General features: G+C 50.2%; 1 protein-coding gene across 1 annotated transcript; it reads right to left on the reverse strand.

The window, feature by feature from the left end:
• Positions 1-7,185: 7,185 nt before the first annotated feature.
• On the reverse strand, positions 7,186-24,542 carry ADA2 (adenosine deaminase 2; the record flags this gene model as incomplete). The annotated part of the gene is made up of 9 exons (XM_082280304.1): positions 24,224-24,542; positions 21,706-21,931; positions 15,119-15,329; positions 11,920-12,047; positions 10,749-10,839; positions 10,341-10,449; positions 9,248-9,405; positions 8,213-8,415; positions 7,186-7,294 (listed from the first exon to the last, which is right to left on the reverse strand). Exons 1-9 carry the CDS (start codon positions 24,534-24,536, stop codon positions 7,186-7,188), a joined length of 1,548 nt encoding a protein of 515 aa, XP_082136430.1. The 5' UTR covers positions 24,537-24,542.
• Positions 24,543-24,861: the final 319 nt, after the last annotated feature.

A 24,861-nucleotide genomic window follows, 5' to 3' on the forward strand; every position in this document is an offset into this window, starting at 1 on the left:
AGCCTCAAGCTGTGCCAGGGTAAGACAGGTTGGGCATCAGGAAGAATTTCTTCACTGAAACTGTGGTCAGGTGTTGGAACGGACTGCCCAGGGAGGTGGTGGAATCACCATCCCTGGAGGTGTTCAAGAAATTACTGGATGTGGCACTCAGTTCCATAGTGTGGTTGACAGGGTGGTGATCAGCCAAAGTTTAGACTTGACGACCTTGCAGGTCTTTTCCAACCTTGAGAATTCTGTGAGTTGCTGCCCTGCCTTTGCTCAGCCTTTTCTATGCAAACCCTTTTTCCTGCAGATAATAAGGTTCTCTAAAATTCTGGTCACTTTTTTTGCTCTTGGACAGACTCCGTCCCTCTTTCCTGCACTGTGAAACAGAAATATTGCCACTGAATTCTGCTGAGGCCCTTCCAAACCTGGGGAAAGTAAAAGGTTCATTTCACATCCATGGAGATGAAACAATGTTTGTTTGCTTTCTGACTGGGCTTAAGATCTCCTGAGTCCCTCGACAGGGCAGGTTTAACACGTATGACTTTAGGCATCAATTACACAAACAGTGTAATTGTTTGTTTTTACGCTTCCATTGCCATGAACACCAACCTTAATTTGCTTTTGACCCACTTCAACACCCAGAGCCCTATTTGCAGAGCTATTAAAGCACTGGCAACTCAGAGATATACATTTGTACAGATGGTTATTCCTCCTTAAGTGCTTTTGCCTTAACTGAATTACCTACCGTTTATTTTTTGTAATTTCCTCAATTTGCCAGGATCACTTTAATTTCTCAGAAGTGTTTGCAGCTCCTCCTGCTCTGGCACAATTTATGCTGGCCTTGGAGACGTTACTGAAAGTATTTAGCACCCTGTAGAACTGGGCTTCAAACCTTCTCCCACCAGCACAAGGAAGCCAGCTACAGCTATTTTGAAATGTGCCTTCTCAACTATGTACAAACCAGAGGTCTCCAACCCTCGCCTTCCTTGGCTGTCGATGAAAAATAGTCAGAGAGAGAGGCAAAGAGTTTCTGAAATTAATGACAAACACAAGAGCCTTGTCTTGAGTGCTTCTCACCCATCCACCGAGGCGGTCCCTCCTGGCAGAGTGAAAATGTGATTGATTTGCTGTGATTTCTGCTTGGGGTATTTGCTAACGTGGATTTATGGCCTTTTAATGATACAGCCACTTGCAAGTTAGACGGGTTGTTTTGGTTGCTGGTTTCGGTGCCTCTAGACTGAACTCCTTTGTGGGGCTCTGTCAGTCCCTTTTTTTTAAACGTAGGGATATTTTTGCCCCTTTCTTCCCGTTCCCGACGCTTGCAAAAGAGCTGGGAGAGACATCCAGCCTATCCTATCGCAGAGAGGATTTCACTGCTAAAAAAAACCTTTAGTGTATTAAATATCCAGGACTTCGGGGGTGGGGGGTTGTGGGTAGGGGTTTTGGGGGTAGGGGTTTTGGGGGTAGGGGTTTTGGGGGTTTTATCCCCCCCCTCCCCGATGCGGGTTGTTATCCCGGCGCATCCCTGCGGGAGGCGCTCCTGCTCCACGGCGCGGGCGGGCCCGCAGCGCTCACCTGCGCCCCGCCCCGGGGGACTCCGGGCACGGGGGATGCGGGTGGGGATGTGGGGTCTGCCCGGAGGGAGGGAAGGGAACGCGTTGTTCTGCTCCCGAGGGGACTTTGGGGGGTACCCGAGGTGTCCCCGGAGCGTGCGGGTGCGCTCCGCTGCGGGCTGCCGGCGCTGCCGTGTTTATTTTTCCAAGCAAGGCTGTCCAACAGGCTGCAGAGCTTATTTTTAAACCACCGCGGAGGGACTTTGCCAGCGGCCCGGCTCAGGCTGAGCAGCGGCAGGGCTGCCGAGCCCCAGCACCCGCAGGCAGGCTTTAGCCCATCATCCCTGTGCTGAACGCCCGGTTGTGTCATTTTCCCTTCAAGAGCTGGGAATTTCTCTGTGACTCTGCTAGGAGCTTCCCGTTCCTCGTGCTGTTCGTGGACGGACCTCGCGATTTCCTCTGCGGGTACATCCGGCAACAGCCATACCCCAAATACCCCTGGGGATCGCCTGTCTGCCCTTCTCACACCAGCCCACAGGAGACTCCCTCTTCTTCCCCTGTCCACACCGTGCTTGGATGTCTCTCCCACCCCTTCCACAGCTCACTACAGACAAGTAAAACAGGCAGTTGCCCACAGCCTTCTCCCGTGGGTCCCTGTGTAAACTTTGCAGCTTTGTTTTCCCTAGACTCACAGCCCTGTCATCACCCCCCTCTTCCTGACCTTCTCACACTCCCCTCGAAAGTAGCCGTACCTTCCATCTCTTTCCTTGCTGCAGAGGCTCTAATGGCCTGAACCAACCCTCCCCCCACCGTCTATCTCTTCTCTCCCCATGCTGCAGCCTGCTCATGGAATGATGGACAAGCTAAAGGTTGAGAAAATACAGGAAAATGCCTTTCTTATCCTGTAATGACCAAGGGGGAGGACACAACCTGATAAAAATGACAAGCCAGGAGAATTGAGAGCCAGACCCTTCACCTGCCTGTCCCTCAGTGCACAGAAAACACTCAATAGACCTGCTGTGATTGCAACTGCTGCAAGCCTGGAAAGAAAGGAATTAAGGACTGAGCCAATTAGAGCTACAAGTTTCTGACCAAAGAAATGTGCTTCTGCTACCTGCAAAGAGACTAATTCAGAGACTTACACAGGAAGAAAACCTGAAGCAGGCTGATCATTTGGAGCTGGTGGAAAAGGCATCTGCAGCCCTGTGTTTTATGGCCAGAAGGGTTTGCTTAGCATCTGGCATCTGCATAGTCCCTCTGCAGTGAGAGAGGCTCACATGACAGATAGATCCAGCTGCTTGCTTGGGCCTATCTCTGTTTTCAACCACTTACTCCTCTGTTTTTACTGGCATGATTTTTGACAGCAACCACTAGTGCTGGATCAGCCATTTCCTGACAGTGAGTGACCAGGAGGCAAACATTTCATTCTCTAAATTGCCCCAAAGGCAGTCTAAGATGCTCTGCAGCAAACACTTGTGCTGCAAACAAAGCTCCATCCACCTCCCATTTAAACAAATTGAACCTGAAGAGGCCACAGGGAGAGGAAGATGGGCGAGATAACAGGCATAAGGCTTCAGGTATTGCTATGGCTGCTTGAAGGAGCCATAACAGAAACTTCCATGAATTTCCTGCTCTCCTTCTTTGCTCCTGAGTCTGGATGGAGACTGAAGTAGCCTCTTTTTGCCTCTTTATGTCTGTCCTACTCAGCCTCCCACCACCCTTGTGGCTGCCTCCACCTCTTCTATCTCAGATATTGAAGCTCTCTCAAGCTGGCACTTTCTTCCCATGCCCACCAGCAGTACTTTGGGCAAAGAGCCCCAAGTTGTACCCTGTAGTCACCTGGTGCTCCTCAAGGCACTTGCCAGCTTTGAAAAGAATGGGCTGATCGTTTAGTCTTCTTGTTTCCCTCTATTCCCTTCCTGAAACCATGTTAAAGCAGGTTAAATGACCTTCAGTAGTCCCTTTATTTTCCTGTGCTGTAACCACCACAGAGATGGTACAAAACTGTGGTGGGAGGAGCGGCAGCACACACAAATCCTGTCTGTCAGGTGGTCTCGGTATCAAAACACAGCCCTGAGCTGGATGCAGCTGCTGTGGGGTTTGAGGAAGGGGGAACAGGGGCCTGTGTAGTGTCTTGGCCAGGTGACTCAGGCTTAACACTGTGCTAGCTCCACAGATCAAACTGCCCTTTGCAGCCTTCTGTGAAGGTATTTCAGACTCCCTGATCACTCCGGGCTGAGTGATGTGAGACATCCCCCTGCACTGCATGTTCCAGATTAAAACCTCCCATGAAATCCGAGTATCCCCCATTCGTTTTAACAGGAAAAAAATTACAAAAAAAAAAAAAAAAAGAAGAAGGAAAAATAACCCCCACAATACAGACAGGTTAAAAAATTTAATTATGGGCTATTTTCTGAAAGAGAAAGGCAGGAAAGCATTATATGTGATGTATTTGCCAACAAATGTGAGCAGGGAGCCAAGGTACTGGGGAAAAGGGAATAGACTGGCGGCAAAACCCTTGAAATACTGCTGCTAAAAGCCGAGCCTCACTGAAGCCCTGCAGCCAAATTTACCCAAAGCTTCGGAGCTGAATGGATTGATCTTTTATAACTGCTGTGGTCCAGCCTAAATTCCTCCTTTTTTGCACACCTGGAGTTAGAGAGGCGAGCATGCAGCTGGGTTTCTCACTTTGCACCTTCCTCCGAACTAAGGCATGCTCTGAGGAAGAGCAGATTCCCAGCAGTAAGGCAGGCTGGCCCTCCCTCTGTCAGCCTCACCAAGGCCCTAAATATGGTGGGAACCCATCTGCTGCCAGAGGAAGCTTGGGAAGCCCCAGTCACCACACATGGCAATGCCCACTGCAAGGAGGGATCTAAGGAAGGCCACACCACTGGAGTCAGCCCCTCCGTGTGGTGCAGGTTCACAGACATACAGGATCAGGATGGAAAAGTTTCTGCCCTCTGCCCACCCCTGAGGTGGATACCTTCAGCAGAAGTGGGGCTGCTAAGCCAGTCCCAAATGCAGACATAGCCCTGCAGAGTCAAGGTTCACCTTTTTGAGGGCTGCATCTGAAGGTGCCTCAGACCTGTGTCATTTTGAACCCCTGGGATTTCTGTAGAAACCTGATTCTGCTGTAACCCCGAACAGCATCACACACTGGTGGCTCCAGGCACCTGGCCCCATCACAGCACAGTTGTGAAGCAGGTAAAGGGCCATGTGCACAACAGGAAAGCATGAAATTTCCTTTTCCTAGGAAGGCAATAACAAACTGGACACAACAGGTAGACTGGTTCCAGCAAGCATTTGGCAAATGGAAGCTCTAGCCCTGGAACTACTGCAGGTAATGAGGAGAAAGGAGGACTACAGGTAACAAAAAAATGGTTCAAGACCTCGAGAGACCATGTGCAGGAAGAGCTGAAAGCTCTCCTTCTGTGGTAAAAAAGGAAGGGGCATGGGTCAACCTGTGTGTTGAGGAGCTCAGCTCCTCCCACGATGGCTCTCTAATGACTAGCTTCACCTTGGCAGCAAAGAGGCTTATTTAGGGGAGAATCAACTCATGGCAAATAAAGATCCTCATCCATCCACATGTAGCAAAGCTGAAAGATCAGGTTGCTGAGAGGGACGTGGCTTTGGGTCACTGGTTGGAAGCCATTCTGCTTGTTTGCAGCGATTCTCCTCAGCAGCATTGCATGTAAGGCATTTCCCAAGTCAGCATTTATAACCTGGCCATGATCAAAGCCTCCCCTGGGGACTTTAGTCTGAGCTGTGTATGCAACACCCATGGAGGAGGAGGGAGGGTGGCTCTCCTCTGGCTACTCCTCCAGTATAAAGCTCCTCCCAGGAGCTAATCTGCATCCAGGCCCAGGAAAGGTCAGCCTGCAAAAAAAGCATCAGGATGCTTCAGAGAAAGATGTTGGGGGTGTGAGCAGAGAGAGCTGGAGTAGAGACAGCTGTGGCTGAAAAGGGCTGGGGGTGTGAGGCACTTCAACCCCCCCAGTGAGCAAGGGGTGTGTGTGACTGGGTACTCACTGTTTCATTTCTGGGGTTTGTGCTGCTGCCTTCTGCAATGCACACATGTGTGGCTTGTTGTGATTTTATTTGTGTTCTGTGATGGGGTTTGTAGTGTGTTCTGTTTGGTTGGGTTTTTTTTTTCCTCTGGGATAACCAGAGTTGAAGTTGCAGCCTGTGAACTGTGGGCAATTTAACACAGGGCATGCAGGCTGTGCAGCCTGATCCACTTCTGTAATAAGTGCATTTGCCTCCTGCTAAGGTGTTCTGGCCAAGGTCAGTGGAAATAAACACTATGGCCAGGCAGCTTGAGACAATTAACAGAAAGCATAAAGAGAGCCAATTGGCCCAGGCTGGTCAGATTAGGAAACAAAACAGTCTTTGCAAGTCTGTGGTTCAGAGGAGGGAGATGTCTTTCAGTAGGAACTTTTGTCAAGTCTTCCTTGGCTGATGCAAACCAGCATAATTGTACTGAAGTCAGGGAAAGATGCTGTTTGATCCTGGCTGCATGCTTAGGGTAGGTGTGCTTAAGGGTTTTTCTGAATATATTTAGCAACCTGATTAAGATTTTTTGGTTTTTTTGGATGATGATCATGTTAAGAAAGTGAATCTGCTTGTCTAGAGACTATTTCTTGTGTAGTTTTAGTTTTTTGCCAAGGAGCTGGAAACCATAGAGGTCCAATTGAGCACTGTGGATATCCTCAGCAGTTCTTTACCAAGGTGAAAATCTCTCTGACAGGCTAAATAAGGCCCCATTTACATGATGAGTTGGGCAACAAAGGCTGGTAGTAGAACCCCTTGAAACCAAAAGGTGTTTCCTACAAATGCCTGTGTTAACATGGCCTTGTGAGGGGGGATAGTTCTAATCAAGCTGGGTCTGGGAAGCCAGGATGTTTTTGACTTAACCTGAAATGTGTTTTGTCTTCCTTTTGACCAGAGGACAGGAAAAGACTTCATAGTAAAAAAACTGCTGGCAACTGAGGCACCTCTTTTCTGGCTTTATGATCACTGTGCAACCAGGCTTAAATGTTCTGGGAGCAAGTTCCACCAGCTTGTTTGCAGCCATGGTAGGTCCTGAAATAGCAGCCACCAGACCTATGACTGGTTCTTCGACCTAGCAGTGCTATTTTGGCAGCAGGCCCAGGGTTAAACATAACAAGAGTCATTTTCAGTCCTTGCTCTCTTGAAGGTCAGTGGCCCAAATGGTTGGATGTTTGTCTTAGCTGCTTCCGGACAAGGTCTGCATTTTGTAATGATAAGGCAAAATTCAGAGATCCTCATGTTGGCAACCTCCTGCTGACTCTAATTGGAAAGCGTGTTTTTCCTGAATAAGGATGTCGGGATTTGGTTATTGGCAATTTTTAATTGTTTTGACTCTTTTGAGAGGGGTGATTTCTTGTGGGTGCTACAAAGGCTCACTGCTCCCTTTTACCTCCAGTCCATGACTTTCACAGGATGGTGCAGCTGACTCTTAGCTTTAAGCCCATTAAGCCTGGCTTACCAGAGTCATCCACTGCCAGGTGAGACTTTGACATCCGTTCATCTGCTCAGGTCACATGGAAGAAGCAGTCTCCCTCTTAGCAATCAGTCTGGCTCGCTCTAGCTTGCCAAATGCCTTCTGAGATGAGCCTTGTCCTCTCTACAGCTGCCTTAGAAAGCTATCAGAGAGGTCAGCCACAAATTGGTCCCATTTTTTCTGCCAGACCTCTTTGGCCTTGGCTTTCTCATCCGGTAGCATGGCACTGTATCTGCAAGGAGGACAAAAGTCAGTATCAGGCAGGAGACAAGGGGGCAGCTATTTCAGGAGCAGGAGCAGCACCGAAATGAAAAGGCAGGAGGCAGCAAGAGATTAACCCTTGCAGGACATGCCTAGGCCACAGAGAGTAACATGGTGTAAAGAGCCTGGAGCCCACTTGGGACAAGAAATATCATGGCCACATCAGCAGCTCCTGAATCCTGCAGCAGGAGGACAAACAGCTCAGTCTGCATAAGCTGGAGGCTCTCTGGGCAGCACCCAGTGACTAGTACAGAACAGACAGCACTGCTGCTGCTTTCAGACGTGCCCTGAGCTTGTCCAGACCGCTGGGAAATCAGAGTATTTGCTGTCTCCCTGGCCATGTGGGGACTTGGGATAGCCTTGAGGATTGGCACAGGATTTGGCAAACAGGCAAGAGCCGAGGAATGTGCAGGAAGACCCTGGGCATCATATCCAAAGTATTTTGGGAGTACTTTATTTCAGAGCTGTCCAGTTAATAGAAAAAGTGGTTAAGCACTTAAACTAAATGCTAATTGTTTTCCCGTGTTTCCCAGATGAGTCATGGCAAACACTGCAGCAAGCCAAATTTTGGCAGAAATAGACAAGGGATACAAAGACATACGATTGATTTCTCCCAAACTCAGAACCAGGTAGTGGGAGGCAAGTTCACAAAGGATGGAAAAGGAGGATTACACTGAGGCATGGAGTAAGAAAAAGGCACTTGAGAGCACAGGCAGAGGAGCCTCTGGGGTCCCTGTGTCCTGCCTTTGGAGAAGACACACAGAGGAGATTCCGGATTAACAAAGCCCAGCTCGTGTGGCAGAGGAGACTCGGGCCAAAACCCAAATGGGAGCAAGCTGATGGTTTCCTTATGATTACTATGACTAGGTGGGAGAGGTGATGAACTTACTTTATGGAGTTGAGTGCAAGTTGTTTCAGGGTCCTCAGGTCAGCATTCATCCCTCCAATGGCCATGAACACCTCGTAGAAGTCATAGGAGACCCCCTTTGCCCCAAAGATAGGGGGATCATCGGGGCTGATCACAATGGGGTGCCCCTCAGCCATGAGGTCAGCTGCGGGGTGACTCCTCAAGTCAGCTACCAGCAGCAGGACCTGGGTGGGGAAGAGTGGGAGACAACAACAACAACCACGCCAGGTTATTGCTGCAGCTGGATCACACTGCACACCTGCCCGTGTCAGTGTGCTCAGGGAGGGACAGCCTCCAGAGGGATGTTCAGAGTGTCCTCTGCTCTGAACTGCTGCAGGAGGAACCAGCTTGTCTCCATTGCCTATGCAGAGAGATTAATTTCTTAAATAAATCACCTTCATCAAGGCCAGTGGGGTGAATAACTTGTGCTTATTTAGAACAATTGACTGTGAGCAATTCAGGAGCAATCTTTTGGTTACACATTTGCTGCAATGCTTAGCTCGTGGCGTGTGGAGCTGGTATCAGGATTCTCTCCCTTACAGCTCACACCAGTAAATCTCCACCCAAAGCATCCTTTCTGCTGCCCCCAGGGGACAATGGCACCATTCTAATGTGCTGCAGAAGAGTTCCCACTGGTTATGAATTCTGCAAAACCAAGGACTTCCAGTTACAATCCCAGCTTCTCAGCCTCTGGCCCTCCTGGCTTTGAAGTATTTTCAATTATGTCTCTTAAGACACCTCTGTGGCTCTGGGCCTCATCTCCACTAGGGAGAACTGCCTTCCCAAGTTCCTCTGAATAGGAATTTAATTTTCTTTTTTGATGACTGGCATTACCAGCCTTATATATACTCACAGTGTGTGTGTCTGCGTAGCAAACTGAGGTATAAGGTGGTGCAAAGGAAACTAAGCCAGCCTGTCTGCATCAAAACTCGTAGGTGGCACCCAGCTGACCCTCACAGCTATGGTAAACCCCTTTCCAGTGACCCAGCCACAAGACCTAAGCTTTTAACAACATACCTGGTTGGAGACGGGACAGACTTCTACAGGAATATCCTTCCTCAGAGACAAACTTTTGGCTACTGGGTGTTTAGTGAGAGCAAGTCCATGGCCAATCCTGCTGGTATTCAGTAGCAATGCATCCAGCACATTATTGTCAACAGAGGTGCCCTGCCAGTCTGAGCAGAGACAGATAAGAGTCACTGCAGTGCTGTGAGGAAACTTCTCAAACTGCTAGATGATTTTGTTAATAGATGTCCCACTTGTGAGGTGAGAGGGTTGCTCACGCTCAGAGTTTCCACTTGCGTTTTCAGTGAAACGGGGATCTAAATCTGCCCCGGATATGGCCCAGCATAGAGACACCCACTGATCTCACCTGGCTTTGGATGTTTACAGTATTGCTCTTACAGCTGAGCTAATTGTGCTGGACTCCATTAATTGTCAATGGAGAGAAGGGATAATTATTGGCCTGTGCATTAGGATGAGATGTATTGTGGCTTACAAGTGCTTGCTCCTGCCTGTGGCTATAAAGGGAGCCCAGGGTAACCAACCACACTTTTTCTGTAGATGTCAACGTGCAACACACAAGGTACAAGTTAGACATGGCTCTCACACGTGGTCAGGATAAATCCCACCCACCCAGACTGAATAATACGTTGCCAATAATAACACATTGCCCCAGGAATGAATGGTACATCAGTTACTTTGTGAGCCTGTTCAGTTAAGCCTCGAGCCTGGCTCAAACGTTATTTCACCTTAAAATGTAAAATAATGGCTGGGGCACTCTGCTGCTGTTGTGGATGAGAAGTGAGTGCAGTTCCAAGGAGGAAATGGCTACCAGCAATAACTCTTACATGTGACTCCTTGTCACACCAGGTCAAAGATGCTGAGCAATGTGACACCTACAGTCAAAAGCAGGGAGTAGGTCCTGTGGGAATGCCACAGCTCCAAACTGATATGGAGAGAAGCATAGGGGAAACTGGTTATGCACACATGTATACACACACAAACCCTATAGATACAGCCAGCAAGCAAGCCAGGCTTGCTTCTGCTCTTTGCAAGACTTCAGTCTTGCCTCTGCAAGCAGTAACAAGCCTTGAGTCCTCATGCTTACCAGTCTCTCCAGCATGGAAGAAGTACGGCAAGTTGACCCCCATGGAATATGGGATGGTCAGGGCATCCTTCAGGTCCCATAAAGAATGACCTTCATCCTCATTACCAACCTGGGGGAAGGCAAAAAGGTATTTTTGAGCATGCTTGGGAAGATGGAGGGACTTACAGCCCTAATAAATGAGGTGCCAGCTGTGCTGAAATTACAATGCTGTGGGGTAGGGAGCTGATTCTTTCAGGGGATTTTGTCAATTACACCGAACAAAATCCCGAGCTGGAGGATTTGCAATTCATTAATGCTGATTTCAGTGTGGCAGCGCAGGTTCTGGCTCTGGTATACAACACATGCCATGGTATATATGTGGTTGTAACACCAGGGGTTCATGTGAAGCCCCAGAAGAAATACAGTTACCAGGTCGAAGCCTGCCAGGGTGTCTGGGAAGCGGGCTCTGAGTGCCATGGCAGTGACGATGGCTTCTTTAATCTGGGAAACATTCAGCATCCTAGAGAGCAAGAGAGAGAAACTGCTGCAGAAGCTGACTCCCATGGGCCTGCCTTGTCGGGGTTTGAGTTGTGAAATGGGGCCCCCCAGGAGCATTTCCAAAATGCAAGTTGCTCCTGAAGCTGACAACCAGCTTCAGGTCTCTAGAGGAACGGCAGTAGAAAATTGATGTTATGAAAGGAAACCCATGAATGACCAGGAAATGCCTGGCTAGACCCTGCTGTCACTTGAGTTGAGGCATGCTTGTCTAACTCACTGGCTTTCCCACTTACCAAGCAGGGACGAGAACACAGCAGTGTGGAGAGAAAATGTTTAGTTGTTTTTCTTTCCTCCCGACTGTTTTGTTGGGAGGTGAGACAGTAACTGCATTTCAAGAGAGTTTTACATTTAGGTTTCTTCCAGCCCTATCAGACTTAAACTTCTCAGTGCATTTTGCAGACTGTGTCCATACCCCAAGCTGGCCAGAGAGGCAAGCCAGCTCTGAACTGGAAAGCTCATTGTGCCAAACCAGAGACTGCTGAGAGGTCTGCTCTCCTTGCTGAGCATCACCTCACATGACTTCATGGCATCTGGCTGACTTGGAGAGCAGCCTTGTGCCCGCCTGCCCGGGCAGCAGCACGAACATCCCGTACGCAGGCTGCCGGGGAGCAGCGCCTGCAGGGTCCCACAGGGAGCTCTGCCACACCGAGTGCCCACACTCGGGCACTGCTGTCACTGCTGTCTCTGCACGGAGTGGGAGTGAGTCCAGCCTCAGGAAGAGAGCAGGCACGGCTTGGACATGCACACAGGCAGCCCTGCCCTGGCTCATTCCTGCTGCCAGGGCTCACGGACGCTCCTCTGGCGCTCACCCTGCTCGCTTCGCACGTACACAGACTTATATAGATGAGTTCTCACCCTCAGCCTTTTACACATGCCAGGGAATGCTTCAGGAGTCAACACCCCGGGTCTATGAATGCACATGGACATTGCCAACCAACTGTGGCACTCCAGCCCAGCCCTCAGCGCTGCTTCTCCCGGCCCGGTCCTCCCTCTGCCTGCCTCCGACATGGCACAGGCGCTCTTAGCCATGCTCAGCCTCTACCTGTGCGCTGCAAATATAATCTTGGCTCCAAGAAAGTCTGGGTGCTCCTTCACAAACTGCCTGGTCACTTCCCGGTAGGTTGCCACAGACCACGATTTGTTGTGCCGGGTGCCATCCAGCTCATACACCTGCAGCGTGAACAGCACGTGACAAGCAGTGGTTAGAAGAGGTGTTTTACGGGAAGGTGGGAGAAATGAACTGACAAAAACCTTCGGAGAAGCAAAGTGCTATGGTCCTGAGAGCAGGGCAGGAAAACAAAAGCAGTAAAATCTGTGCAGAACATTTTCTTCTCCAAGCCTTTACAAGCTGGCAAGAACCAAGGAATGGTTTTCCTCCCTCCCATGTGATATGAGTTTCTCCACGTTCAGACGTGGCAAGCAAGCGCCCTTGAGTACCCAGCGGAGACCGTGACCTCTTACTCGTGTCTGTATCAAATGCTGGAGTGTTTTGTCCAGCTGTCTGGCGGCTCACACACGCTCTGTGCCTTGCAGTGGCAGTCTGTCAGCCGAGGCAGCCCCAAGGCACGCGATGGCTGAGCTCCATAAGCTACCAGCTGAGCTGGGCTTCTGCTCCCCTCCGCCAGAGGTTTGCTTCATGACCTTGAGTCAGTCATTTAGTCTTGCCATGCTTTCCCAGGTCTCTGGCTGCAAACTGGGAAAAGGAATCCTTTTGGCACTCTCTCTCTTATCAACTTGCTCTGGAGGTTCCTCACTACCAGGGCTGTTCTCAGGGCTTTTGCCCTGATTTCAGCAGGGGTGGAGACCCTGAATGCCCCCACTGATACGAACCCACAAAGGCCCTGCCTGGAGTCACTCACAGACAGTGGCTGAAACCACTCCATTGGTTCTCCTCTCACCCTTCTCACCATTCTTTTCTCTGTCACCTTTCTCCTCCAGCCTTCAACTGCTCCACTTTACCCCCTAACTTCCTCTCTGGAGCTGTCCCGTGCAAGGATGCCCCTCGCAAAGCCCCGCACCCCGTCACAACAGGGTGTCCCCCCTGCAGGCACCAGCAGCCATGGGGCAGCTGCAGATGCTCAGAGGGAATTTTCCCCAGCTGCAGCCCATGGGAATGTGAGACTTTACACAGCTGAATCTGCAAACACAGCTGGGCTTAGGGGGCTTTTCCACAATGTTTGCTGTTTCGCACTAAATCCCAGTTTTCATTTACTTTACCTCAGGGGCCGCTTCTGGCAGGCTTTGCTGCAAGGAGAGCTTTTGCAGTGTCAGCGCTGCTGTCCGAGCTTCGTGGAGGATCTCCAGCCACACGAGCATCTTGCTATTCCCATCACACCCTGCTCACCTTGACTTTCACCACAGAGCATTACCTGCCCTCTCACCCCAGCTTCAGCCTAGCTGTCCCTTCGCTGCCCACACTGCCCTCCATCCCAGCGTGGTGCAGCTCCTGGCGTTCCCTGCCGTGGTGCCCGGGCTGCAGGCAGCCTGCCTGGAGCTCACAGCACGTCAGCAGCCGGCTGCGAGTGAGCCCCAGGGCTCTGCAGGCTCCCACGGCCACCGCCAGCATCAGGAGCTGGATGGGAAGCGAATCTTCCCTGCCAAGCCTCTCTTCAAAAGGACTTACCACCGTGTCTAAGGGCTGATGGAAAAGGCAGGGTATTTTCCAGTCAGGCCCACGCACTTGTACCATGGCAGATACTCTTGGCCTGGAAACCTGGGTGGCCTGAGGGGATGCCAGCGCTCGCACTGCCTCACAGCACAGGCATTTTGACACTGCTGCTGTTTTCTCTCTCCAGGTATCCCAAAGACAGGTGGTGGCTGAGTTCTGAGCAACCGGCTCACGGCAACCCCCAGCAAAATAAGACACACGTAAACTTTGTGGCCTTCTCCACACCCCTTTTTTTTTTCCCCCCTTTGCAATACATCCTTCTCCTCTCAGGCACGGCAGAGCAGTGGCCTGCAGCTCTGACACTGAGCCCTATCTTGCTGTGGGGCCAGCCCAAGCTGCAGCAGGGCAGGGTCAGCAGCCCCACTCCCCAGCTGCTGGGACAAAGCCAGATCAGCCTCCAAACCTGTGACAGCACCTGCCTGTCTGCTGGCGGGGTGGCTGTGGAGGCCTGCCCAGCAGCAGCAGTGGTTGCTGGGGCACAGATGTTCCTCTGCAGCTGTCTGGAGCCCACCAGCCATGGCATGCATGGGCTGTGAGCTAAGGAAGCTGCTGGCAGGCACGCTCAGGAGCTGGGATGCCAGCAGGACATCAGCATAGCTGGTGCATCCACTGGATGCCGTGGGGCCAGCAGCAAGCTGCCACCTGCATTCCCAGGCACGAACCACCGTCACCTGGTCCTTCAGGTGCTGCCGGAGGGACCTCGCACAGCAGCTCCAGTCCCGTTGTAGTGGACTGCTGAGAACATGGGTGGTGAGGACCAGCAGACCCAGAGTGTTTGTTTTGGTAAGTCATCTGCCCCTCTGACAGAACTCCCACCCCCATGGAGTCCTGCGTGGAGCTGGGCTGGAGAATTGTATGGGAAAGGCATGTCTGCAGTGACAAAACTGTCACTGGGAAAGTGGGAACACATATTGGTGTGGTCTGCTGGTGCCTGGGGAGGCGTTAGGGCAGAGTGGGTTTGTAGGACAATCTGACCAGCTCTGGGTGACACGCAGGGAGAAATGCCTGAACCATTACCAGCAGATTTTGGTGTTAGTAGCAATGAAAGGAGCAGTTCATACTTCAGACACACAGCCAAATTTTTAGGTTGTCTGCAAATTGTGGAAGGTTGTGTTTTGCCAATTGATTAACTCGCCTGCTCAGAGCAATCATTCTGAAATAAGCCAAGGGTTTAAAATGACATAACTATTCAAGAATAAGTCTCTATTCAAGACAGGAAACTTGTTCAGAATAGCTGCCACAGAACACGTGATTCTGGTGCAGACAAAACTGAGCTGCATCTTCCCAGTGAGCAAGGTTTTGACACAGCTCCCAGTCTCACTGTACACTGTAGTTTTGTGCTGGTGTCACAGCAGGTATCTCCCTTAGCCATTAAGAACAAAGAATCCCTCACTTTCAAGCCCTTCCCTATGCAAATCTCCAAGAAAGACTTTTGAATATGATCAAGGTTTTCCAGCATCCTTAGAAGGGCAGGTAGGCAAACATCCAAAAACTAAATTCAAGATAGGGCTTGAGAAAGGTTATGGAGAAAAAGGGATTTAAAAGACTACTAGAGAAGCCAAACCCCACGTACCGCGGGCAGGATAGCTCTTATCTCGACATACTGTATGTTATCTTCATAGAGCTCCAGCAGCCCCTGGTAGAAATAGGCCTTGAACACAGGTGCATAGCAGATAAGTCCAGAGGCAGTGAGAAAGATTTCTTCAAATCTTTTCCAAATGAAAGCCTGAGAGGGGTAGGCCAGCTCAGGGGCATCTGTCACCAGGGTCAGGTTTCTCAGCAAGCTATAGAAAAGGGAGAAGAGAAGGAATGAGGAGAACAAACAGAGCCTGTTGGCACTGCAATACAACATAACAGCGACTGGTGCAACGAGGAAGCATTCAGGTCATTTTTCTGCTACCTGTATTTACTCCTCTAATGGCTGGCACAGAATTCATATGGTACACGTTGAGCTGTAAGCAGGGTAGGAGTAGGTGTTTAAGACCTGCCCCTCCCTTTCTCAAGGGCAAAATCTTGAGAAGGAATAGAGTTACAAAAGCCAAGTATGGTGCTTTTGTATCAATTACGCTCTGCTGCCCAGGGTATCCCTAATCTGAAAGCAGGCATGCACATTACTCCTGCAGACAATATATTTTCCCAAGAATCTTCAATGCACATACAATGTTACAACACCTGACCCTCTGTTCAGCACCTAAAAGGCAGACTGAGTTTACAGGAGATGCCATGGGCTGGGCCACCACCAACCTGCCTACTGAGCCCGTAAGTTGTCCTGGTACCTTTCTATTGTCAAAGTATGCCATCTGAAAAAGGCAAGGGGAAAACAACTCCGAATCAGAAATCATTTTTCCCCACCAGTGAGAACAAACCTGATGCCCTGCCTGCCTTGCTGATAGCTACTTCAGGGAAACAGCTGATAGTAATCTCAGTCCTGGCTTTTCCTTGGCATGACAGAAATGTATTTATTCCTCCATACACTCAGCTGGCACATAAGCCTCTTTCGGAAGTCCAGAGAGACAGTGGGTTGTTTTATCAAGCAGAGTTTAAGGGAATCAGTAAATCACAAGATTATGTAATTGTGGGTGACAGCTTGCATTTAGGACAGGGTGAACATCTGTGCCACACCACCACCCTCTGGCAAGCTGATAGCCTTCATCCCACCTGAAGCCTTGCCTCTGGCAAAAGCCCCCCTTCTTCCACCTGAAGAGTAGCTCATAATAAATTTCTCATACCAGTGGGCAAAGTCTAAATGGCAATGCAGGGGTGATTCACTTCATTCCTGGGTGGAGAAATGGAAGCCATCACAGCACCTACAGATCGGTTTTCTTGCTGGCACAGTGCTTATCTCATGTCAGGGACTAAGCAAGTTTAGGTAGAAGTACTTTCAGCCATGCTTCAGCTTTCATCTGAGTGTATTGTTTCCCCTCAAGAACAGCTACTGATCTTTAATAATGTTTCCTGTTTGATGTCTTGGCCCCCATCCTCGTGCAGTGCTCTGCTCTGTTATATGGGAGGTGTGGCTTTGATTTGTGATCTTATTATCTTCATCCAGGACACTGGATGGAATTAAAGCCCCACAGCCCCCCTACAGACGTAAAATGTGATCTGGTCCAAATTCATAAACTAAGACATGCTGGGCAGATATGCCTTTTGAATCCCTCCATCCTGCCCATAAAACAGAGCCCATTCCCCCAGGATTTGCCTGCTCTTTCACTCTCTAAGGATTCTCTTCCAGGGGCTGCAGTTTCATTTCTCCCTCACTCTGTTAATTTCTTTGCCAGGAACAAACCTGTACGTAAAGAGACGCTCCTGCTGCTAAGGATGAGATTTTAAATGCTCAGCAGTCAGGAAAATTCAGAGTTAAGGTTTCCACAGCAACTTGGGCTCTGCCTTCCCATGCATTACAATGGGGGCTTTGGTGCCATTATCACAGGACACTGGGCAACCCCAGCCACTGCTCAGTAATCCATGCAACCGGAGAAGACCGAGCCGGACCACGGAAGGGGCGGGCAGCGAGGAGCACGCAGCGGTGGGAGACACCGCGGCATCGCCCCAGAAACCAGGAAGGCAGGAGCCGGGAGCATCTTGAAGGCGCTGATCCAGCTGCCCGAGCTGCGGAGAGGGAGGCAGCCTCCGGCAGAAAGGGTGTGCTGCTGCTCACCGGGGGGGTTTCGTGTGGGAAGAGCTGAGGAAAAGAGATTTTTTTCCCCTTCCCTCCTGGCCGAAGGGCAGCTCCCCTCCAGCTCCGCACGCCGGCGGAGAGCACCTGCCCGGAGCCGGGAGCCGAGCGGGGCTGCTCCCGCCGGCGCTGCGAGCACCGAGGGAAAAACCTCCCCGTGGATCAAAAGGCCGTGCAAGCCCGTTCTCGCCACTCCAGGCAGCTCTGTTTCAGATAAGGATGGGTGATTAGTCGGGCTCCCACCACCTTCTCCCCTTGTCCTGTGAGAACTCGGCTCCTCCAGCGATGCGCGCACGCAGGGCTCTGCTCCCTGCCTTTAAATCTGGCTGTACAAACTCGTGGTTGTTTACTTAGCCTGTGCTCTTGGGCTAGAAACAGCAATAAATCCCCACACCACCCTGCTCCTAAAAGCACATAAATCAAATTGTGCTCCTCTTTATAATCCCCTTCCCTTTGAGACTGATTATTGATCCTTACAACTGTTGAAGATTTATTGCATAATAGTGATCCATCCTTGATAACCAGATAATCTCCTAAGGATTCGGGGGTTTTTGTCATCAGTAGCTCATGCAGATGAACCAATGCTTCATAAATACTTTTTTTTTTTTTTTTTTTTTTTTGCTTCTTTTCTGGAATGGGCCTTCGCCAGTGATCAGGTGCAGACTACAAATAGCCTTCCATGTCATGTCATATATGCACTGAACAATGCTATTGCAATGCATATGCCCAAAGGGGCACAGCTAAAATGACCAGCCAAGGATTATTTATTTTCTGCTGTGGGTTTGCTTTCTCTTTTCCTGGTTTTCTTCCCCCGTTTTCCTTTCCTGTGCTATATAATACAGAAGTGAAAGGTTTTGTTGCCTTGTTTTTAAAGGGATTCTTTTTCCTGCTTCTCTTTCTGTTCTCGATGGGTAATTATGCCCCTCTCCTCACCGTAGTATCTAAATGTCTTCCAGTGGTGCATTAAATAGTGTGACTAACATCTGTCACATGTGGTTCATTCGCTTTCTCTAGCTCTCTCTCATCCCCTCTTCTTCTCCCCAAGGGGAGACTTGTAGAGGGAGCGGAGTGCTTTGTTTCTGTAGTGGGTTTTTATTCCCTTTTTTCCCCTCGTAATGCACACACTGCCCTATTTTTCTGTGAGATAAGGCAGTCAGAGGACACAGAGGGGAAGGTGATGGCGGCCCGGGCAGCCGCCAGCGCCCAGGGGAGTTGTCCCTGCAGCCTCGGCCGTGGTGTCAGCTCCCTCACAGATGACTTCATCCTGGTGATAGAGAGCTCTGCTGGGCACAGCCTCAATCCTTGGGCTGCTGGCGGGGGGTGTGCGGTGGTATTTTACAAATATCTGGAATGTCAATGCTGCTTCCCTAAATATCCGGGGGCATGCTCTTGCTTTAGAGATGGTAGCCATTACGTTGCCTCTTGAGGGAAAGAATGACATTCTCCTGTATCGTAATTGATTGTGAAGAAAATAAGTGAGGATTGTTTTTCCTTTTAAGTATGAAAGCAAAATTCCCTTCCTTTCACTGTCCCTTGGCCCACGGTCTCCTGGCTCTCCTAACAGCATCCTTTTGGAAGCTTACCAGTAACACAATACTCCAGGGTCTTGGCCCATGAGATGTGTGTTTTGAATAGGAATGATTAGACTTTCTCTTGAGGGAAACAAATAAAAGGAGTCCCTTCCAAAGCACACACACATATGTATATGTACCTAAAAATGCAAACAGCACAAATTATGCAGATTCCCCTTTCTTCCACCCCTTCCTGGTCAGAAATGCTGTAAGGTGAAAGAGGTGTAGTGTCTCAGAAACATTTCCATTGTTCCTTCACATTTTGCTGATCCACCCTGTCTTGCATGAGAGCCCTTCCCTGCTGCCATATTCCCTTGACACTTCCTTGAAACCACCCAACTATCCATCCGTTCTTTCCTCTGACATCTGCTTTCTCTCAGCTTGTCAGTGCTCAAGGGCAAAGAGGAGTGCAGGATAGAGGTAGCCTGGGATGCACATGTTCAAGAGACTGGGAGAGTTTCCAGAAACTGAGAAGCAGAACAGATTGGGGCCTATTCCTGGCTAGAGACCTATTTCCAGACGGCCAAAAACATTCCTAACCCCTAGACTAGTACCCAGGGATTAGATGAAAATAGGAGGGGAAGTGCCTCAGTGTGGCTGTTGTTGGTGTGTTTGCACATTATGTGCAATGGCTCCTCTGTGATTTTGTGGTGATGAACAAGGAAGGAGGAGAAATGAAGGACACCATACTCAAATGGGTAAGTGAGCACCCAAGATGCGAGAGATCCAAGTTTGTACTTGGCTCAGGCACACGTCTGCTGAGGAGAATCACTTCCTTGGCCTCTGCTTTGGTTTCCCCTCCACATTTGGGAAGACCCTTGCAGCAGGGCTCTGTCTTGTGCCCCTGTGCAGTGCCTGCCACTCTGAAGTCCTGCTCTGACTTGTGGCCACTAAACATTGTCAGACAAACACAAAAGAAGAGGAATGTGGCAATACTGCCTCTGGAAACAAGTGTTTCCACACAGGAGCAGAGGGAAGCACACAATGCACAGCTCCAGTCACCCAGGTGTACAGGATGCCCTGGCCTTTAGCCTCTGCCAGAAAGTCATGGAATCACGAAAATCACACCATGGAAACACAACTGAAACCAAGTGCAATGAAGGGCTGCTCCTAAGACAGTTCTAAATGCCCAGTGCAATCGCTTGGGCTTTAAGGAAGTGAAGCTGTTTCAAAATCCAATCTCTTGCACATGATTTATGGGTCTCCTGGTGTGGCTGAAGAGAGCTGGTGCTGTCATCTTTCCTTCCTCATCACTCCCAGCAGAAATGGAAGGGAGCTAATGGAGAACCAGTTTTCTCTTTGGAAGACAGAGATGAGTGACTTCTCACTGGATATTATTTCGTCCATCACGTGTCAGGGCAGTTGAGCCTCAGGATACAAAAGGTCAAGAGCCCAGGGTCTGGCATCACTTTCTCCTTCCCTCTGGACCTCCATAAGAGAGGGATGGTGGATGCCCTCAAGAGTCAGACCCCTCTGCCCTGCCCATTGCTGGTTTTGGGGAGGGAAGGCAATACCATGCCACGAGTCTGGAAGCTTCAGCTTCTCAACCTGACCTTCTTCCCAGATCTGCAGGGCACAGAGCCCAGACAGCTTCCACGTGGAGGGGATACCAGCTCACTAAGAGTTAAAAGGTCTCTCTTTAAGAGCACAAAACCTCACTGAAGAGCACTGCAGTAAAACCCACCAAGTTTCACTTCGGGAATGCAGGAATTAGGGTCATCTGCACTGCCTTAATCCAGCCCTCTCCTTGTGTGTTGGCATGGCAATACTGTCTGTCATTACATGACACCCCACACTCTTTTTTTTCCTGCAGGACCCCAGCCCCCGGAGCGCCACGGACAGCGGTGCCCTCTGAATGGATGGCTACTCAATATTTTCCTTTGTCCTCATCGCTCAGTGTCTGCCTTCATGCATTATTTAGCGTGCTCTCTCCAGCCCCCCACACACCGCGGCAGAACTGCAGGCTTCCTCTTGGCCTTTTCAGCGGGGCTTTGTCCCGGGATCAATGGCCCCTGGATGGGGAGATAGGATTCTGTCTTCCCATCACCACTGGCTGGAGGGGGAGCCAGGCTCTTGCCAGCCACCTGTAAGTGATTAAATGCAAGGTGGTTCAGAACAGCCTGGTCCTGATAAAAGGCAGGAGGGTGAGTGATGTCCTGGGGAGCTGGGTGAGCTCCTGGACAGCTGCAGGAGCCTCGCCTGTAAGGGCAGAAGCTCTGTTAGCAGGAGGGTGTTTGGGGGGAAGGAGCCCTACCAGGCAGGGCTCCTGTGCCCAGGAGGGTGAGCTGCAGTTCCTGGTGCCTGAGGGTCCTGTTGGGAAGGAATGCCTCGTGCTTCCAGGTGCTGGGTGCCAGTGGGCTTTCAAAGGCAGTCCTCAGAAAACAAGTTTGGTGTTTGGAGGGAGAGCTGGGTTGGGTTTTATTTCGGGAAGTTTGAGGGTTTTTTGCCAGTGCAGTAATTAACATAAGTCGTTTGCCCAACTTCTTGCTCTGAATGAAAACAATTACTTTGCAAATGACTTTTGAGCTGTTGGGGAGAGCCTGTTCTTCAGCTCCTGGCTTCCTCATCCAGTTTTTGCATACCTCACTGGATGAGGCACCGTGCAGCCCTGTCCCACATTGAGACTCCATCCAGCCGGGGTGCTGAGGTGGGGACAGGTCTCATAAATCTACTTAAACCACTGTCCCCAGCATGTCAGTGTGCACAGAAGAATTCAGTTCTTAAGGTCCCTGACTCTGGTGTACTTAAAGCAGCAGCCATCAAGCTCTTATACTGCTGTTTGCTTTTTCATGTGCACAGCCCTAAACGGAGTTCCTCACTTCCAGAGCAGCAAGCAAACGGGAAAGCTGGACCAGGATGACCCTGCTGGCTACACACAATGCTGCCGTGGAGCACCAACCCCTCTTCACTCACCCTCTGTCAAACTCGGTCACGTTGCTCAGCTGTCTCCGGTAGGTCTCCAGCAGAAGCCACTGGGAGCACTGGGCCGGCAGAGGGTGGGGAGGGCTCGGCTTGGAGAAGCGGAAGCGCACGGAGCCCGTGTGGGTGAAGCAGATGTAGCAGTCGGGGAGGTAGGAGGCATTGTACACCAGCCAGCCCACGCTCAGCATGGCGTAGTCGTGCAGGTGGAGGACAGCACCTGGTGGGGGACAAGGACATCCTGATAAGTCCAGGCGGCTGGGGAGAAGGTTTGACGTGATAACAGTTTGTTTGCCCATCCAGGGGCATCTGGAAATGCTTCTAGAAGGCTGTGAGTGATCTCTCCCAGCAAGGACTGCACGGCTGCTCTGCCTCCCCCAGGCTGGAGGATGTGGCCCCCTCCACATCAGACACTGGGCAGGCAGAGCGTGACAGCTCCCTGGGAGCACAGGGAGGGGGGAAATCAATAGGGAGCTCTGCTTCTCCACTGGGATGGAAAATGCTCCAAGTTATTAAAGGTCTTTCAGACAGACTTTGCTGTGAGCTGGCTCCGGCTGCACTGATTTAAAGAGGAACTCTCACAGTAGGCAGCAGTTTACAAGGCCTGCTGGCTAAAGCACACCTGAAGCAAAGCTCTGTTTGGATCCCAGCTTCAATTTTTGTGTCTAGTCCGTGTCTCTTCTTTCAGCTCTCTGGAACTCTGGCATACACCAAAATCCCAGACCATGTTACACTGGGGAATTGCACTCAGATGCAGAAGTACAATTTTATTCTGTGCTTTACCAAAAGCATGCTCGCTTACGTTGTGCATCTGCTGCTGGCCAGCACGAAGGGCCTCTGGGACACTCTGTTATTGTGCAGTATGTTGGCAACTGCCAGTCTTCCTGGCACAGGAAGCATCCTCTGCATGCTCACCTTCCTTATCATTTCATTTTGCTGAAATCTCTCCTTTTCCAAAGACTCCTGATGTTATCGGTGCTTGAACTAAGCTTCACCTTTGTAAAGGGAAGATACTGTGAGAGCTGAAGTCTTAGAGATGTATTTTATTAGTCTAGGGGAGACCTCTTAGTCAAAACAGCTTTGATGCCCTTAAGGGTAAAGGGAGACCATGAACAGCAAGACCAAGACACAAGACTGGTATATATTTGACATTAGATTAGGTTCAAGACTGTAATTTATAGTGGACTAATCTAATATGGACTCTAATGTCTGTGATCTCCCACTAGAGAGGGTCTGGCTGTAAAGATGCTGAGGAGCTGTGGTTGCAGCTCCCAGCAGAGCTGGTGCACCAGACTGGGCATGCTGCAGCTGTCTGACCCTCCTCTGGCTGCCAATGTCACCTTCTTCCCGATGTGAGCAGCAACAGGAATTACAATAGTGCTTGAAACAACAGGAACTCCCCAGGGCTCAAGTCCTACTCCAAACAGCTATGAGGATGTGATCTTGGCCCTGAAAGCTTATGGCCCTTGCAAAGATTCCAAGAACCCATTTTAACATCACCTGGATTGAAGAGTGTTAATTATTTGTTTTGACTCCCACTTGGTATCAGTGACACTGGAGGTGAAGAGGGGCGTTTTAAATTCCTAACTGTTCAATTCAGCCATGAAAGGATGACAGCATTTCTGACATACTAATCATTTATGGTAACAGATTAGGATGCTGCAAGACAGGGATCTGCATCCCACAGCAGAGACAGTGAGGGAGAAGTTGGGAAGATTGCTCAGGTCCCCAACCAATCTGGCCTTGAGCACTTCCAGGGATGGGCATCTACAACTTCTCTGGGCAAGCTGTGCCAGTGCCTCATTACCTTCTGAGTAAAGACTTTCTTCCTAAACTCTAATCTAAATCTCTCCTCTTTTAGTTCAATGCTGTTCCCCCTGGCTGTGTCACTACCTGCCCATGTAAACAGTTGCTCTCTCTCCCTTTTACAAGCTCACCTTAAGTGCTGGAGGTACAGAGGCTTTGGCTTGTACACAACGAGCAAAGAAACTTCCAGTGCTAGAGGTAGCCCCTTCCTCCTCTAGTGCCCCCAGACTTTCCAGTAGACTTCCAGGTCTGCCACAGAACCACCTGCAGAAACACTTTTTGGGGGATACAACACTTTTGGCTAAGACAGAGAATAACACAAGGTTGGTAGCCTGTTCGTGGAATGTACATGTGGGAAAAAGAGAGGCCCTGGCTGGAACACGCTGAGTAAATGGGGATGTCTGCTATTTCTTGTTGTCTTTGCTTCCTCTGCCCCTTCTCCACTCTTGAAAGACTTAAAGGATCCATATTGTAAGTTAAACCAAAAGCCACAATTGCTGGAAATGGGTATTCATCCAATCCATCCCCCTCTTCCTCTCTCCCCCTCCCCCGCCCCTGAGCTCAGAGTCAGGGCTTTTCCTGGAACCCAATGAGCACAATTTACAGCTCTCATAAGCTTGTCTCTCACATCTCCTGTTTTGTCCCAGCTCAGAAAGCAAAAGGTGAGAAAGGATGAATAAGATGAGACTCCTTAAGCCAAGCCTACCTTTTGGCATGCGCTTTAAGATGCTGAACACCGTGCTCTGATCAATGAGGCTCTTTGCCCGGAAGAAGTGCATGCTTGGAGGAAACTGTCCCGTAGTTATGGCTGCTTCCACTTCCTTCTTCTTGAGGTTTACGAGCTTAGTGCTGAGCTGCTGCTCCTGCCTACTCAGCACCAAGTTGCCACCTGTCTGATGGGCTTTCTCCTCCTGCATCAGGGAGTCCCGGTCCTTCCAGAGAGGGGTGGGAAGGCAGAGGGAAGCCAGACTCAGGAGCAGGTATGCCAGCCTTATGCCTTGCCCAGATGGAGGTTTCATCTTAGAGCTGCACCTTGACAGGGAGAAAAGACTGAAGCGTTAGCAGAGGTCAAGAGGTGACACCTCAGCAATGGGATGTGAGGCTGTTGGCCCATCCTGCAGGAGTAGGAGGTTAATGGGATGCTCAGTACTGGCAGGAGCACCTGGTACCAGTGTCCCCTGAATTTAGGGCTCACTCCCTATGTATCAGCACACTCCCTATGGCTGGGTAGGGTGAAGAAACATTGCTCCTTGGATCAGATTAGCACATCAAGGCAAAGGTCTAGCCCTGGAATGGGGGATCGGTGGCATCAGGACTCTGCTTGCCAGCTGGGACGGAGTCCCC

Source organism: Coloeus monedula, assembly GCF_965178545.1.
Source record: "Coloeus monedula genome assembly, chromosome: 4".
Classification (NCBI taxonomy): domain Eukaryota; kingdom Metazoa; phylum Chordata; class Aves; order Passeriformes; family Corvidae; genus Coloeus; species Coloeus monedula.